Source organism: Cervus canadensis, chromosome 2 (assembly GCF_019320065.1).
Source record: "Cervus canadensis isolate Bull #8, Minnesota chromosome 2, ASM1932006v1, whole genome shotgun sequence".
NCBI classification, from domain to species: Eukaryota; Metazoa; Chordata; class Mammalia; order Artiodactyla; family Cervidae; genus Cervus; species Cervus canadensis.
The window spans coordinates 5748229-5761725 of NC_057387.1; the positions used below are offsets into that span (position 1 = coordinate 5748229).

Consider the following 13497-nt stretch of genomic DNA (forward strand, 5'->3'; position numbering starts at 1 on the left):
TAACTTTTTTATAATAGCCGTTTTGACAGGTGTGAGGTGATCTCTCATGGTTTTGATGTGCATCTTGATCATGAGTGATGCTGAGCGTCTTTTCATGGGTCTATTGGCCATCTGTATATCTTCTTTGGAGAATATCTGCTCAGATCCACAGCTTATTCTTTTAGACACTGTGTGTGTGTGTGTGTGTGTGTGTGTATGTGAGTGTGGGGTTTTTGCCACTTTATTTTTTAATTGAAAGATTATCGCTTTACAAAATTTTATTGTGTTCTGCCAAACAGGGGCTCTGTCACAACCTATTTTTTAATTGGGTTGTTCTTTTCTCTTTTTGATGTTGAATTGTATGAACTGCAACCTCACACACCTAGAGTGTGTGAGAATGTTGACAGCTTTGTGCATTTTGGAGTTGCAAGAGCTTCCTTTAAATGTTTATGAGGAGTTTGGATTTCTTTGTGTATTTTTATTAGTATACAGTTCATCATTTTCATTGGATCCTTGAGGATCTATTCCTCAAAATAGCATAAGACCCTTTGTCCCTAACACCTTGTAAGCATGAGAGAGGTAGGGGAGGCGGAGGTCTCCCAACGATAGCTATGACTGTACATGTGAATGTTCTGTGACGTTTTTCCTAGGGAAAAGAATGTGTCAAAGAAGAAAAGCGTTCTGACAATTTTGGCAGGGGTGCATTTATCAGCATCTGTGGCCCCCCTGCTCCCCCTCAGTCTCCTGCTTCCCTCTTCTCTCCGTCAGGCTGGAAACGGTGGGAGAACCACTGTTGCTATGGGCGGTGAACTCTATCCCTTGAGAACTTACTGAGGACCTGCAAGTAAGCCGCCAAATCTGCTCAGCAGAGTCTCTGAAGCAAAGACTGCCTCAGTTCTTTGAATAAAGGCAGACAGAGCAGTGGCAGGAACCAAGACATAAACAATTTTCATTTCCCACTTTCTTTCCCAGAGCTGGCATGGGAGAGAGAAAAACCTGGCTATTAGCCATTTTCTACACTCGCCCCACACTCTGCTACTATTTCTCATAACATGTCTCTGTGGATCATTAATGTGTTTGCAAGCAGATAGTTTTGCATGAAGTATTTATTTACCCTTATTATTAAGTTGTGTGTGTTTCACTGGAAGTACCTACTCTGAGGCCATTAAAGCACACGATGATAAAAATAGGCATGCACATGGAAGGAGTATTCTGTCCGTGGACCATGAGCAGGTAAGCTCAGCATGCCAAATAGTGATGACATAAGGAGGAAATGCAATGGAAAAACACACTTGAGAAATGTATTACATAAAATAATTTACTTCTCATTCAGAATGACCTTCCAGACCTATTGGTGAGACAGCAGTCTGTGCGTACAGATACAATCTGAAGATCATGACAGTTCTAATAGGGCAAGACCAATAGAGTTACACATTTGGATCCTGGAGTTAATTAGAGACAAAGTGTGGAAATGTGTATAACAGAAAGAGACACTGATGAGGAACTTTGGAGGCATGGAAAGCAAATCTGCTAGAGATACAGAAAGGGTACAGTTGAGGAAACCTATAAATTTAATACAAGAGACTTCTATACACACACTTCAATGTCTTCATTTTATAGCCCAGTCTATTGGCTTAAAAATCACAAATGTGTCCATGTTTGTAAGTTATACCAGAAGAATCAGTGCAGTGTTCATGCATGCATATGTGTGCACTTCAAAGGCAGTAATTTTAGAAGAATGAGAAGAAAATTACTTCCTGGCCATTCATTAATAATTCAGGTGATATCTTGCACCTCTGTTTATAAAACAATACAATAATAAAAACATTGTACAAAACATCATAAATAACATAAATGAGACATTTTCAAGTATTTCATGTGCCTTGGAAAATTCTAAACAGTAGTTTAAAATTGATCTCCTTTTTTTTATCCCTTTTCTCTCTCATTTCATCTCAGAGCCTAAAATGAAATGTTTTCAGCCCCTGTTAGTCCTGATGTCTGGGATTCAATGAGCCAGATTCCATCTTCAAAAGAGAAATTTATGCGGGCTTTTCAGTTTGTGAAAACATGTCCACCCCTTATAAAATGTAATCTTTCCCCTGATGCTGGTTTATAAGGAACAAGTATATAGCCTAGAGCCAATATGGGGGGGAAACTGCAATGAATTAAGGAGCTTCATCTAATGGCTAAAGTTCTCAGGGAAAAACAAAATGAGAAGAGCACCTTAATCAAGAGAGGAAAAAAGAGTAGGGGATAAGAACATTAACCTTTAAATTCTGTGTCCGTACTAAACCAGCATTCTATAGTAGGGAGAGCTGGCAAGGCTTTACCTCTGTTTCTTCATTCAGTTCAAGCACTCCTCCTCCAACTCCACACCAACCTGGCTGCTACTATGCATCAAGCACCCAGGCAAAGAAGGGGAGGCCAGCAGCCCGGGGGCTCAAAGGTGCCACTAGTGACAACCAGCCAAAGACAGCACTGTGTCAAACAGGCACAGCATTTTTTTATGTTCGCTCCTTAGAATACTATCCAACTTGGAAGCTGTCAGTGGTTAAATGAAGCATGAAGTCCATGCTTCTCCAGCAAGACTCACGGAGTTTTACAGAATCAACTTTCCACAGGTCAGCATTCCTTTTGTAGCCTGCAGGGCAGCTGGTTTATTTTGCTCTGTTCAGTTGCAGAGTGAAAGACAGGGGATCAGAACATGCATGTAAGTATGTTCACACAGTCTAGTTATGAGCACCTAGGGTCTCTCTTATCTATTCTTGCAGAAATATATATGTATGTATACATGCATACATATATACAGGCTTCAGGTATGTATATATATGTGTATATATACATATACATATATACACACACACATGCACACACAGAGATACATAAAACAGATCAACCCCATCTAAACATCTCAAGACTGGTTAACAGAACACATGTGCCTGTGGATGTCACGTGACGTGTACCAACCGCTCACCAACCAAGCTGAGGTCACACTGTTGGCAGGAGAGAACGGCCAAGTCTTTGAATCCAGACCCAAAGGCCATTATCCAGATATCTGCTCACATGGCACACCAAAAGAAATCTGAGACAACTGGACTGGGATGAGGTCCTGCCCTGATGAACACCGAAATGTAACCTAGTTTTTGTATGGGAGTGACTCACACATAGCCAGCAGCGTGAACACTAGACTGCAAGGTGGAAAAAGCACTGGTGCTTAATGAAGGTCAACATGTGGCCTCAGGTTATCCGGGCATAGAGTCTTGGCATCTCAGCCTCCCACTGCTGAGTGAGAGCTAGGCACACTGGCGGACCAGGGAAGGGCAGTCCGTGGAGCTCTTTGCTCCTTTCTGCTTCTCTGACCCACAGCTGGAAAGGCTGACCAAGTCAAGGTAGAATCGAGATTTGAGGAAGCGGCGGTATGAATCCTTTTCCATCAGGTTGAAAATCTTCTTCTGAGCCTCATCGAAGCAAGTTATCGTGGGCTCCAGCATGTTCCGGCTTGTCTGCTCTCTGGTGCAAGAGTCCAGGTTTACCTGAGGGGCAGAGGCCAAGGGTCCGTTACACGTTTTACCCCATAAGGATGGGAGGTCATGAGCTTTGTACGAGTGCGCACCCTCTATACCTCAGGAATGAATAAAAGGACACTTGGCTCCACCCTGGCACATATGAGAGAACCCAAGGAAATAACTCCCATTATTTCTCATAAACTGGGAAGATTCATTCAAAAAAATGCATGAAGGGAGATAATCTTAGTCATCTAGATGAAGAGCTTTTTACTTAACGAACTTATTTGAGGCTGTCAAGATTATAACAACCTGCTCCACTGTTGCAGCTTTAACTCACATCATCTAAGGATCCATGTTACTGAATGTCTAGAAGGATTCTTTAAGATCGATACAGTTCTCTTCCATCTATACCTACCTCTTTGGTTGCCTGGACTGAGATGAATTCATTATAGATCTTTTTGGCCTTGGGACTTAGTTTAGAGGGTGATTTGATTTTCTTGTATTCTTCACAGCTGATCCAGAAGTCAATGTTCTCCTCACTGTACTCAGACTTCAAGAAAGCTTTGAAAGCTGCCAGCCCACCTGGGACAGAGGAGAAAGAACCAGAGTTGTCATCACACTGGTGGACACTGCATTGCAAATAAAGCTGGGGTACTTGAGGGAACAAAGCATTGGTTCAAATAGTTCCCTATCTCCCCTGTTGGAGGGATTACTGAGGGTCAGATAATTCTAATCTATGTTTGATATCTGCTGGATAACATTTATACTGAGTGTTTCTTGCTCATGGTTTGAAGTTTCTTTGGGGAACATTTTATGCTTCTGAAATACCTATGCTGCCCTTGGTTGCCAAAGTGAGTTTGGGAAGAGAAACTGAGGTCAATTCTGAAAGAAATCTAACTATTTGGAGTTTTTCCTCTGCCCTTTTTTGATGTGGTGAGAAAGATGGTTTTCCACATGGACTATGTATGAGCTTTCCATTGTATATCACAAAGATCTAGGGTATGGTAAAATTTTAAGGGGACTAATTTTTCTGAGCCTGAAATTTAGGAAAAACCCAAGCCTTTCTGCAATTCCTATCAGATCAAGTGTAGTATGAAATAACTTGTCTACCCAGCATGTTTTATCTTCATCTTGGGGAGTGGTGGATGGTGGGAAGCTGTCATACTTACATTCATGACTAATCAGGTTTTCCAGTGATTCAGCCCATTTTTTTACTTCCTCATGGCTCACCCTAAAGACATTAGAGAAAAAGAATAATTTGAATGCTAAGATATAAAATGGGGGCAAAACATGTACGATTTTGAATAAAATGCAGAGATTTTATTTTTCATCATAACAATGAGACCTGTTGTTGAATAGGGCAACCTTTCCACTAGATGTAGGGAAATTTCAAATGCAACCATGATCTTCATGAAGAAGATCCATGAAGAAGGCCTTCATGATCCAAATCTAGGTTAACTAGGGACACATAGCTTCTTTTTCCCTCACAAAGCATCTCTGTCATCAGATAGTTAATACTCAGTGGCTCTTCGCCAAAGCCTTTTCTCTTACCTCTGACAAATCACCACTTTGTCCTTCTTGCTGTGTGAAGAATTATGTTCACAGGAATCTGACTTCTGCAGCAGGAAACCTAGCCGATGCTTCATATCTTTGGCACTGCACACGAGAAGGGGGAGAAACAGAATAATGACACTCAGTTCTTTTGAAAAGATACCTTAATGGGACAGTTCAAAGGGTCCATTACTAGTAAAGAGGCAGAGGCAGTTCATTTAGGAAATAGGAGTTGAGGCTGGCAGGAACTCTCAGGAAAATGAGATTCCACCTCTACTTCTTCCTATGACTCACTGCAAAACTTGGAGCTGAGCCTCCTTCATCAGTAACTGGATTTCTGACCTTTCAGTCCACCTGTAACCCTGTTACACTTAGGTATCACTTAGGTATCTTCAGTAGAAACATCATGAAAACTTGACGGTTTTCTAACTTTTAGGAATTGAAGATCAGGGAACCGTGAAATATGACATCTGGTTGTTGCATGCCACCTTCTGGAGGGTGGCTGCTATTTTTCCATCTGCCTCATTGTTAGAGGAATGTAGGAGCACCTCAGGAATTAAAGGTTTGTTCCATTTCAGGCTGAATGTGGTGAGCAAGTTACGTGATGGGACATACAGGGATGCGAGTGGCTCCAGCAGAGAGTAGGGGGGAATGAGGGGGTTAACACAAAGGCTCAGGCTGAAACCTGAGGTCCTGCAGGCTTGTTGTAAAGACTCTCCTGCTTTCCCTTGAAATATCTACACTCTAAGAATATTTATACTATGAAGGACACTGGGACTGGAAAACAATAACAAGGAGAAGCGTGTAAGAGTCGTCACTGAAGCTCGTGACTAGAGCAAAGCCTCCAGCTTCTGGCCACTGTTTAATAGGTAGCTAGGGCATGGCAGCGCACACGACTTACTAAAAAAGGGGGGCCCCTAATAAGCTTTTAGCTCAACTTTCTCACTCTTTATTTGTTCTTTTGCTTGGATCTCCTTTTCTATAAAAGCAGAGACATGGTTTTAAAGTGAAAAATGTCATTTTGAAAGAAATGAATGACTAATTGAATGACTAGATGTCTCTACTTAGAGAGAGGAAAATAAAGCCACGAGGATAAAAGGACATTTTAGGAGGGCTACTAATATATTAGTGCCTTAGCTATGTGTATTTCTCCAGGAAGTTTGAAATCCATTATGTTCTTGTGCTGCCCTTAAAACAGTATTTTTTCTCCCCTCCCCCCCACCCCAAGATTGTTCTTTCTCTGTTTCCTCCACTGCTCATGGGATACAAAGTCTTTCTTAACAATAGCAAAATCTAAGCATGAAGCCTAAGGTGATGATGTAAGCATATTGTGATCTCATATTTCCATGTGCCAGGTCTGGCTGAGATCTGACAGTTATTGACCAATATAGAGTCATTTCATGAAGACCTGGAAGTATGCTTAGCAAGAACATTACACTTGTCCTTATAACACAATAGAACCAAAGAAATAAAAACCAAAATGACTCCAGGGACCTCGGAAGTAAGAAATCTAGATGTGATCTGCACTCCACCACCCACCACCTATGTGACCTTGAGCCTTTCCCATTCCCTCCGGAGCCTCAGGCACCAGTGTGAGAATCAAAGTGCTGGATAAGATGATTCACAGTCCAGCAGTGAGGAGAGGGGAGAGCAGCGCCCCCTGCTGACACACACTTTACCTCCCCAGGTTAGCCTCAGCTCCTGAGAGTAAAGCTCTAGAGCAATTACTTATCTGTCTCCTGAAATATTTACCAGAGCAAAACTTTCACCTGACATTCCTGTGTTTTGCATGATTAATTTTATATCTGAGTTAACTGAAGCTTGGGTTGATTTGCCTTATTCAATTCAGGAAATTAATGATGAAGGTCAGAGCCACTGTTTTCATAAGCACTCTCTGCCAGATCCTCCTGCTTCATTTGAAAGCAGCCACAAAAGAATGGGGAAAAAAGAACATTTTTTCGTGTTCCTGAATGACAGGAGGTAAACTCTTTAGGACTATATTTAAAAAGTGTGCTTTCTGAGATAATTCTAAGTTAAAATTTAAGGTGATTTCTATTTGCAGAGGAACATGAAAAGGGGTAGTATACCTACAAAATGACTTTTTACCTTTAACTTCAAGGTTAAGTCATGTAAAAGACATTAGTTTTGTATTTTTTCAGCTAGCTAGTATATGAACATCCTATGAAAGCATTTATTAGTACTTTTTTTTTTAAAGTCAAAGACATAGGAGCAGCTGCATATCTTTAAGTTTGTTTACTAATCAAGAGACAGTAAATTGATAAAACAATGCCTCTAAGGTGAGACTTTCCACAGAACCCTTAGCTGATTGGTTATGATCAGTACTTGACAACCATATAGCATTTCCAGAACTAGAGTAGGGAAAGAGATAAGGGAGATCTAGTTTTGAGACTCTTATTTTACTGCAGCATTTGCTTTGAAGAACAGAGAGTGAAAGATACTGGAGCATCCCACAAATAGCACAGTGCCTTTCTGGTGATGTAGCCAAACTTCAGCCTGGAACATCCTCCCCAAAGTGAGATTTAATATACCATCAGAAAGCCCAGACCTATGATTCCATGTGCCTCAGTGATAGTTAAATAGCAGTAATCACAGGTAGCAATATTATAGACCACTGTTCATAGTCCAAAACCTCATATCAGTCCTTAATTAGAACTAGCTTGGTTAGAGGATTGAAGAGTCTTCAAAATCAAGGTCATAGAAAACAACATATAGGATGCCAAAATCTGGAGTGATCACTTCCTAAGTCACAATTTCTTGCTAGTTTTAAAGGAAAGCTAGGAGGTCGAAGATTTCTGCATCACGTTGTTCCTAATCCAAAGAACCAGGTTAGTAAGTAGAACATGCAAATAACTTAAAGTCTATTTGAAAGTTTAACACAGTCTGGTTCAGTGGCTGAATATAAATCTTACCTCCTTAAGCAAGAAGCCGGCAGACCCGCAAGTCCTTTGCACATCTTGTGTAGTGTGGGATTCACGACAGGAAAGAACTGCTGCAGGAAGAGCTGTGGCTTCTGTTCTGAGCGCACTTTGCCTTTTCTCGGGTAAAGATACTGTCAGAATCCTCTGAGCGTCTCCCTCCCAAGCCTGTAGGGGTCTCTTTTATAGCCCAGCAGCGACCGTCCAGCCAATCAGATAGCAGGTCTGTAATACCAGCTCCTCTCAGCCTCCTTCTGGCTCTCCATCCTCTGCAAGAGATAAGGAAGAAAGGACTGACGCAACAATGCAAAGTGAACGAGCAGAAAAATCCTCCTGCAAAATAGACACACAGAAAATATAAACTTGCTTACTGTCTCTAAGGCTGTCTCAGGTCTCAAACTTCCAGGAAAGGAAATAAGAAGTGTACAATGCTTCAAAACACGGGTTTATTCATTTGTCTATAAAAACAATGTCAAGGAAATTTGCCTCCTGGAAGGAAATGGGCCAGCAAGAGTTTGTGGGCTTACTTTGGGGCTTACTTTTAACATCCTTCTTTTGTGGGTTAGAAGTATCCTACCATCCATGGTCCAAAATCTGATCCTCACTGTTTCCAAAAGGTTGTGGGCAGAGTCACTGTTTCCAGGCAGAGATTTGTAGAAGTTGCTCTCTTGGTTGTCACATCCACACAGGGATGTGGGGGAGGAATAACTGGAAGACAAGCAGTTATATGCCTGGCAGCATAGAAAACTAGCTTAGGGAAAATAGATTAGCTACATCTGTAATCAGCCTGACTGCGGAATATTTCTCTAGAACTCTTACTAAGAATAAGATTCAGCCAAGCACTGACAATCTCTTTTGTACATGCATATCTCCTGCAAAAAGCTTCAAAACAGCAGCTTGAGGACAAGAACAGGGAATAAAGGAACAAATTTAGACACCTATTCTTATTTTAAAGTAGATTTTTATCTTATTATATCTTATTCAATTTGAGGTGTACAAACTAAAATTTCGAAATACTGAGAAACAGAGAAACATAGAAGAAAAATATGTACCTTGCCTTTCATGTTACCAGGGTTCACAAAGAACATAAGAATATCTAACCCTGCAGGTGGTTCTAAACACGTGGACAATTAGTATCTTTTGTATACAATATGATGGATCAAATACTTCAAAGAATCATGCAGGTGTTTCACATCTTGTAGCTGTAGCTCAAACACTCACATCAGAGTTATAGAGGGATCTTCCCTATATAGGAAAGCTATGAGGTGAAGTAGTAATTAATTGCTATGTCAGAACTGAACAGCTTTCACTTTGAAAGCAGAAAGTTTCCTGATCATAAGATATAGTGAACTGTGCCTTAAGTATGAGAAGCTGAGGCATCTAATTGTTCAGGTGATGAAGATGAAAAACAGATGGGTTACAGTGAGATGCAAAAGGACTCTAGAATATTAAAGGGAAAGTGGTAAAGAGGAATGCCCTGGCCACATGTGGCTCTCAGCCTCCCCTCACTGACCCCATCTGTCTATGGCTATCAGAACAAAGAGATGGCTGAGAAATACAAAAGGGTGGAAAGACCACTGTCTCCAGAAGAGACATTTAAATTACAGGAAAAGATCTTTGGTTTTCTCCCATCAAGATAGAAAAATGTATTAGATTAACAACTGGGCAACTTTTCTTTGAACATGGAACAGATGAATTTCTCCGTGAAGCTGGCAGCCATCCCTTGTGGTGTTGTGGAAGGAACTACAGCGCAGTGCAAAATGACGGAAGCCAGAGAAGGTAGGCCCAGAATGATGGGTCAATCAAAAACAGCATCAGAGGGGAGAGACTAATTAACTAAAAGGGGGAAAAGGTCACCCAAAATTGGACCAGGGGCTTCTTTGCTTACCTGGATACCCAAGATAGTGATCACTTAAATAATTTGATTTTAGAAACATGAATGAAGACTTAATAGGAGTTGATATCTTGGACCTAGGTCAAAGAAAAGCCTGATTTGTCATGAGTTGAATATAAATAGCTTCAATAGATGAGCTGAATAAGATTTAATACAACCTAGACTAACACCTTAATTTTACTAAAAAGGAAACAGAGAGAAAGTAACTTGCCAAAGTCACAGATTCTTAGTAATAGAGCTAGTTTCTTGGCACTAGATCATGTGGACTTTTTACTATGCTAACCTATCACTCAATTGTCTTATCAAATGAGATAGACTATGTAAACAGAAGTAGTTCTAAACTGTAAAGTGCTATGCAAATATTTTTTATTGTTACATTATACACAGTAGATAACACAGTAGTATACACAGTAGTAATATTAATTTCATACATTTCCTTCCAGGAAAACTCACTCCTCTGTCCGATTTTTTTTTTTTTCCCTCCATAACAGTGGGAGCGGCTGCAAACCTCACTGCTACCTTTTTTTATTAAAACCAGGTCTTTTTGGTTTTGTGACTAGTCTATTAATCTGTCAAAGCATTTCACATTTATTTACTTCTTTAATTATGATTTCTTGCTTTCTTAGGAATTTTGATATTTCAGAGTGTTTGGAAAAGCTTTTCATAACATATTTTTCACTATGGGAGGCAAAGACTGGTACATCATGATACCTTGACAAATTTCCACCCTCTTTCTCTGACATGCACAAAGCATTAAACTCTATTATTCTAGGACCTGTCATTCTTGGATGATTCTGGTGATGTGAAAGAGCTTTATTCTAAAATGATTTAATTTTTATTTATTCACTTATCTAATACATATCTTTTGAGCTCCTGCTCTGGGACAGGTACTGTTTGAAGAAACTGCTGTTAGTATGATGAGCAAGCAAACAGGGTCCCCACCCTGGTGGAGTTTTCACCACAGTAGAAAGAAAGAGTCAGAAAATATATAAATAATTCTAGATTCACCCATATCATGAAAAAAAATTGACAACTGATATAAAAGAAACTGAATAGCAAAGGGCACATTTAGCCAAGGTATCCAGGAAAGTCTTCCTTGACCAAGTGATATCTGAAATGAGATTTGATGGCTGAGAAGGAATAAGAAATGAGAAAAGCTTAGGAAATATATACCACATAGAGGTAAGAGCAAAAGGTATACAGAAAATAGAGGTTAGATAAAAAATGAAAACATTCTTTATCCAAACTGGGAAGGGGCAAAAAGGGGCCAGCATGGATAGAAAAAATGTGAACAAGGAGAGAATAACATGAAGTAGAGATGGGGAGGTGGAGGCCAGGTTTTGCAAAGATTTGTAAGCCATGGTCCAGTGGCTGGACCTTACCAACATGCCATGGAAATCTACTGCAGGAATTGACACAGGTGATGGGCACTGTCTGATTATTCTGGCTAGCAGGGAGAATGAATTGAAGAGGAGCGTGGAAGCAAGTAGACCAGTTAGCAGAATTAATAATTTGGATCCTAGTTCATGAGTTTCTACATTACAAAATGGATATTTACTTTACAAATATTCGTTGTAATCTATATGCTAGACATTGTGCTAAGTTCTAGTGACCTCAGTAGAAATCAGAAATAGTCGGTGCTTTTTAGGAGCTCACACTCTCAGGAGAAAGATTTTTATTTGAGTGTCATTATTACAAACTTGTTTATACAAAATTTGAAGAAAGCACAGAATAAACTCAAGCTCTGAAATTTGGAGGATTTTTTTTTTGCAAAGGAGACTGTTAAAAGATGAATAGAGACTTCAGTCAGTCAGTTCAGTCACTCAGTCGTGTCTGGCTCTTTTGCGACCCCATGAACCGAAGCATGCCAGGCCTCCCTGTCCATCACCAACTCCCGGAGTCCACCCAAACCCACGTCCATCAAATCAGTGATGCCATCCAACAATCTTGTCCTCTGTTGCCCCCTTCTCCTCCTGCACTCAATCTTTCCCAGCATCAGGGTCTTTTCAAATGAGTCAGCTCTTCGCATCAGGTGGCCAAAGTATTGGAGTTTCAGCTTCAGCATCAAGCCTACCAGTGAACACCCAGGACTGAGAAAAGAGATTTAGCAGGTATATAAAGAAGAGAAGAACATTACAACAGAGAGCAAATAATAATAGCTTATTTCATTGGGTACTAAGAATGCAAGGCACCAAGTTAAGCACTTTACATAAATACCTCAATTATTCCTTGAGTCATCCTGAAAGAAAGTCCTGAAATGTTCCCCACTGTACAGATGAAACATAGACGGGTTAAATAACTTACCTGAGGTTATATAAGTGGTGGTGACAGGTGTTTAGTTCAGACAGTCCAGTGTTTCTACTATTAAACCTCTATACCATTGACCTCTATGCTGCCATGACCATAAATGGTGAAAGAAAGCATATTTTTTTGAGACTGTAGAGAGATAGAGTATAGCTTTTGAGGAAAGGGACAGTGAAATAAAGCTAGATGGTTACTCTGAGACCAAAGGGTATTTCTGGTCACCTTAAAGACCAGATTTTACCCTGTAGTTGTTGGGGGAATAGCTAAATTATTTAAGCAGATAATGTTCTAGAAGTAACATGGTAGGTAAATAGACTGGACATGAAAAGAACTGGCAAAAAGTTTGAAGACTATTTCAATAGTACAAGTGAAAGATGATTATCATGAAAAATATGCTGTACAAGATAGTCGCAGAATCAAATGAAGTAATACATATAAATGTGATCCTTAAACTGAAATGCTGAACATCTGAAAGGTATTGCTGACAAAAAGGATAAAGAAATACTGTTTTGTACTGAGGGACATTAAGCCACAGCAAGATATGAGCTGTACGGGGGTCTCCAGGTAAGTTTCTAATTTCTCCACCCTTAGCTCAGGAAGAACAAAGGCAAGTGTTGCTCAAGCTCTGAGTGGATCTAATACAAGGAAATAAGCTACTGTAGCAGGCATTGCATTGTTTGCTTCTGGCAGGTTTTAGAAAGGGACACTTCTCCCTGCTAGGGCAGGATATGGGTCTGCTCTCAGCCTTAGGCTGCGCTCACACCATCTACAATTTCCTCCCAGCTGTCAGAAGCCTCCCCCTCCCTTTATTGTTTACTACAATGGCCTAGACATCAGTAAGAGTTCACAGTTATTGACTTTTCAAGCTAAAAAGCAAACAGACCCAGCTGGAGGTTGCTGTATGCCAGGAAGAGGGACAGGGACTTTCCCAGTCTGTCTTGTGTTTGGGAAATACATCCTACTCTCTACATCCAGTTTTGTGGGCACCTGCGGGAAATCAGAACCTCTCACCCTGACACTTGTCACTTAATTAACTGGCAGGGAAAATCCTTTCCAAGAAGAACAAAAATATCTCTCTCTCAAAGATTAAATCTTTCTTAACAGAACTTAGCCCAAAATAGAAACAGCAATTTCATAAGAGTTCATTTACCTTGTGCCAGTGGAAACAGATGACACAATGTCAAGGAATGTGCTTGAACTTTATAAGCAGGCAGACTTAAATTTTAATTCTAGCTCCTCCATACACTGACATGGCCCTGAAAGTTAATCTTTGTGACTTCTAGCTACTTAATGTTTAAAATGTGTTAATAGTAAATTGTCTGATAGC

The 13497-nt window shown here is 40.3% G+C and overlaps 1 protein-coding gene across 2 annotated transcripts; it reads right to left on the reverse strand.

Annotated features, from left to right (window-relative positions):
• Positions 1-1076: 1076 nt before the first annotated feature.
• On the reverse strand, positions 1077-8235 carry RGS4 (regulator of G protein signaling 4). 2 transcript variants are annotated; one of them, XM_043450665.1, is made up of 5 exons: positions 7967-8235; positions 5037-5141; positions 4655-4716; positions 3901-4067; positions 1077-3512 (listed from the first exon to the last, which is right to left on the reverse strand). In XM_043450665.1, exons 1-5 carry the CDS (start codon positions 8008-8010, stop codon positions 3273-3275), a joined length of 618 nt encoding a protein of 205 aa, XP_043306600.1. In that variant the 5' UTR covers positions 8011-8235; the 3' UTR covers positions 1077-3272. The 2 variants fall into 2 exon arrangements, with proteins under 2 accessions (XP_043306600.1, XP_043306605.1); XM_043450670.1 differs by lacking the exon at positions 3901-4067 and having other exon boundaries at positions 3176-3512; positions 7967-8140.
• Between the last annotated feature and the right edge of the window lie 5262 nt (positions 8236-13497).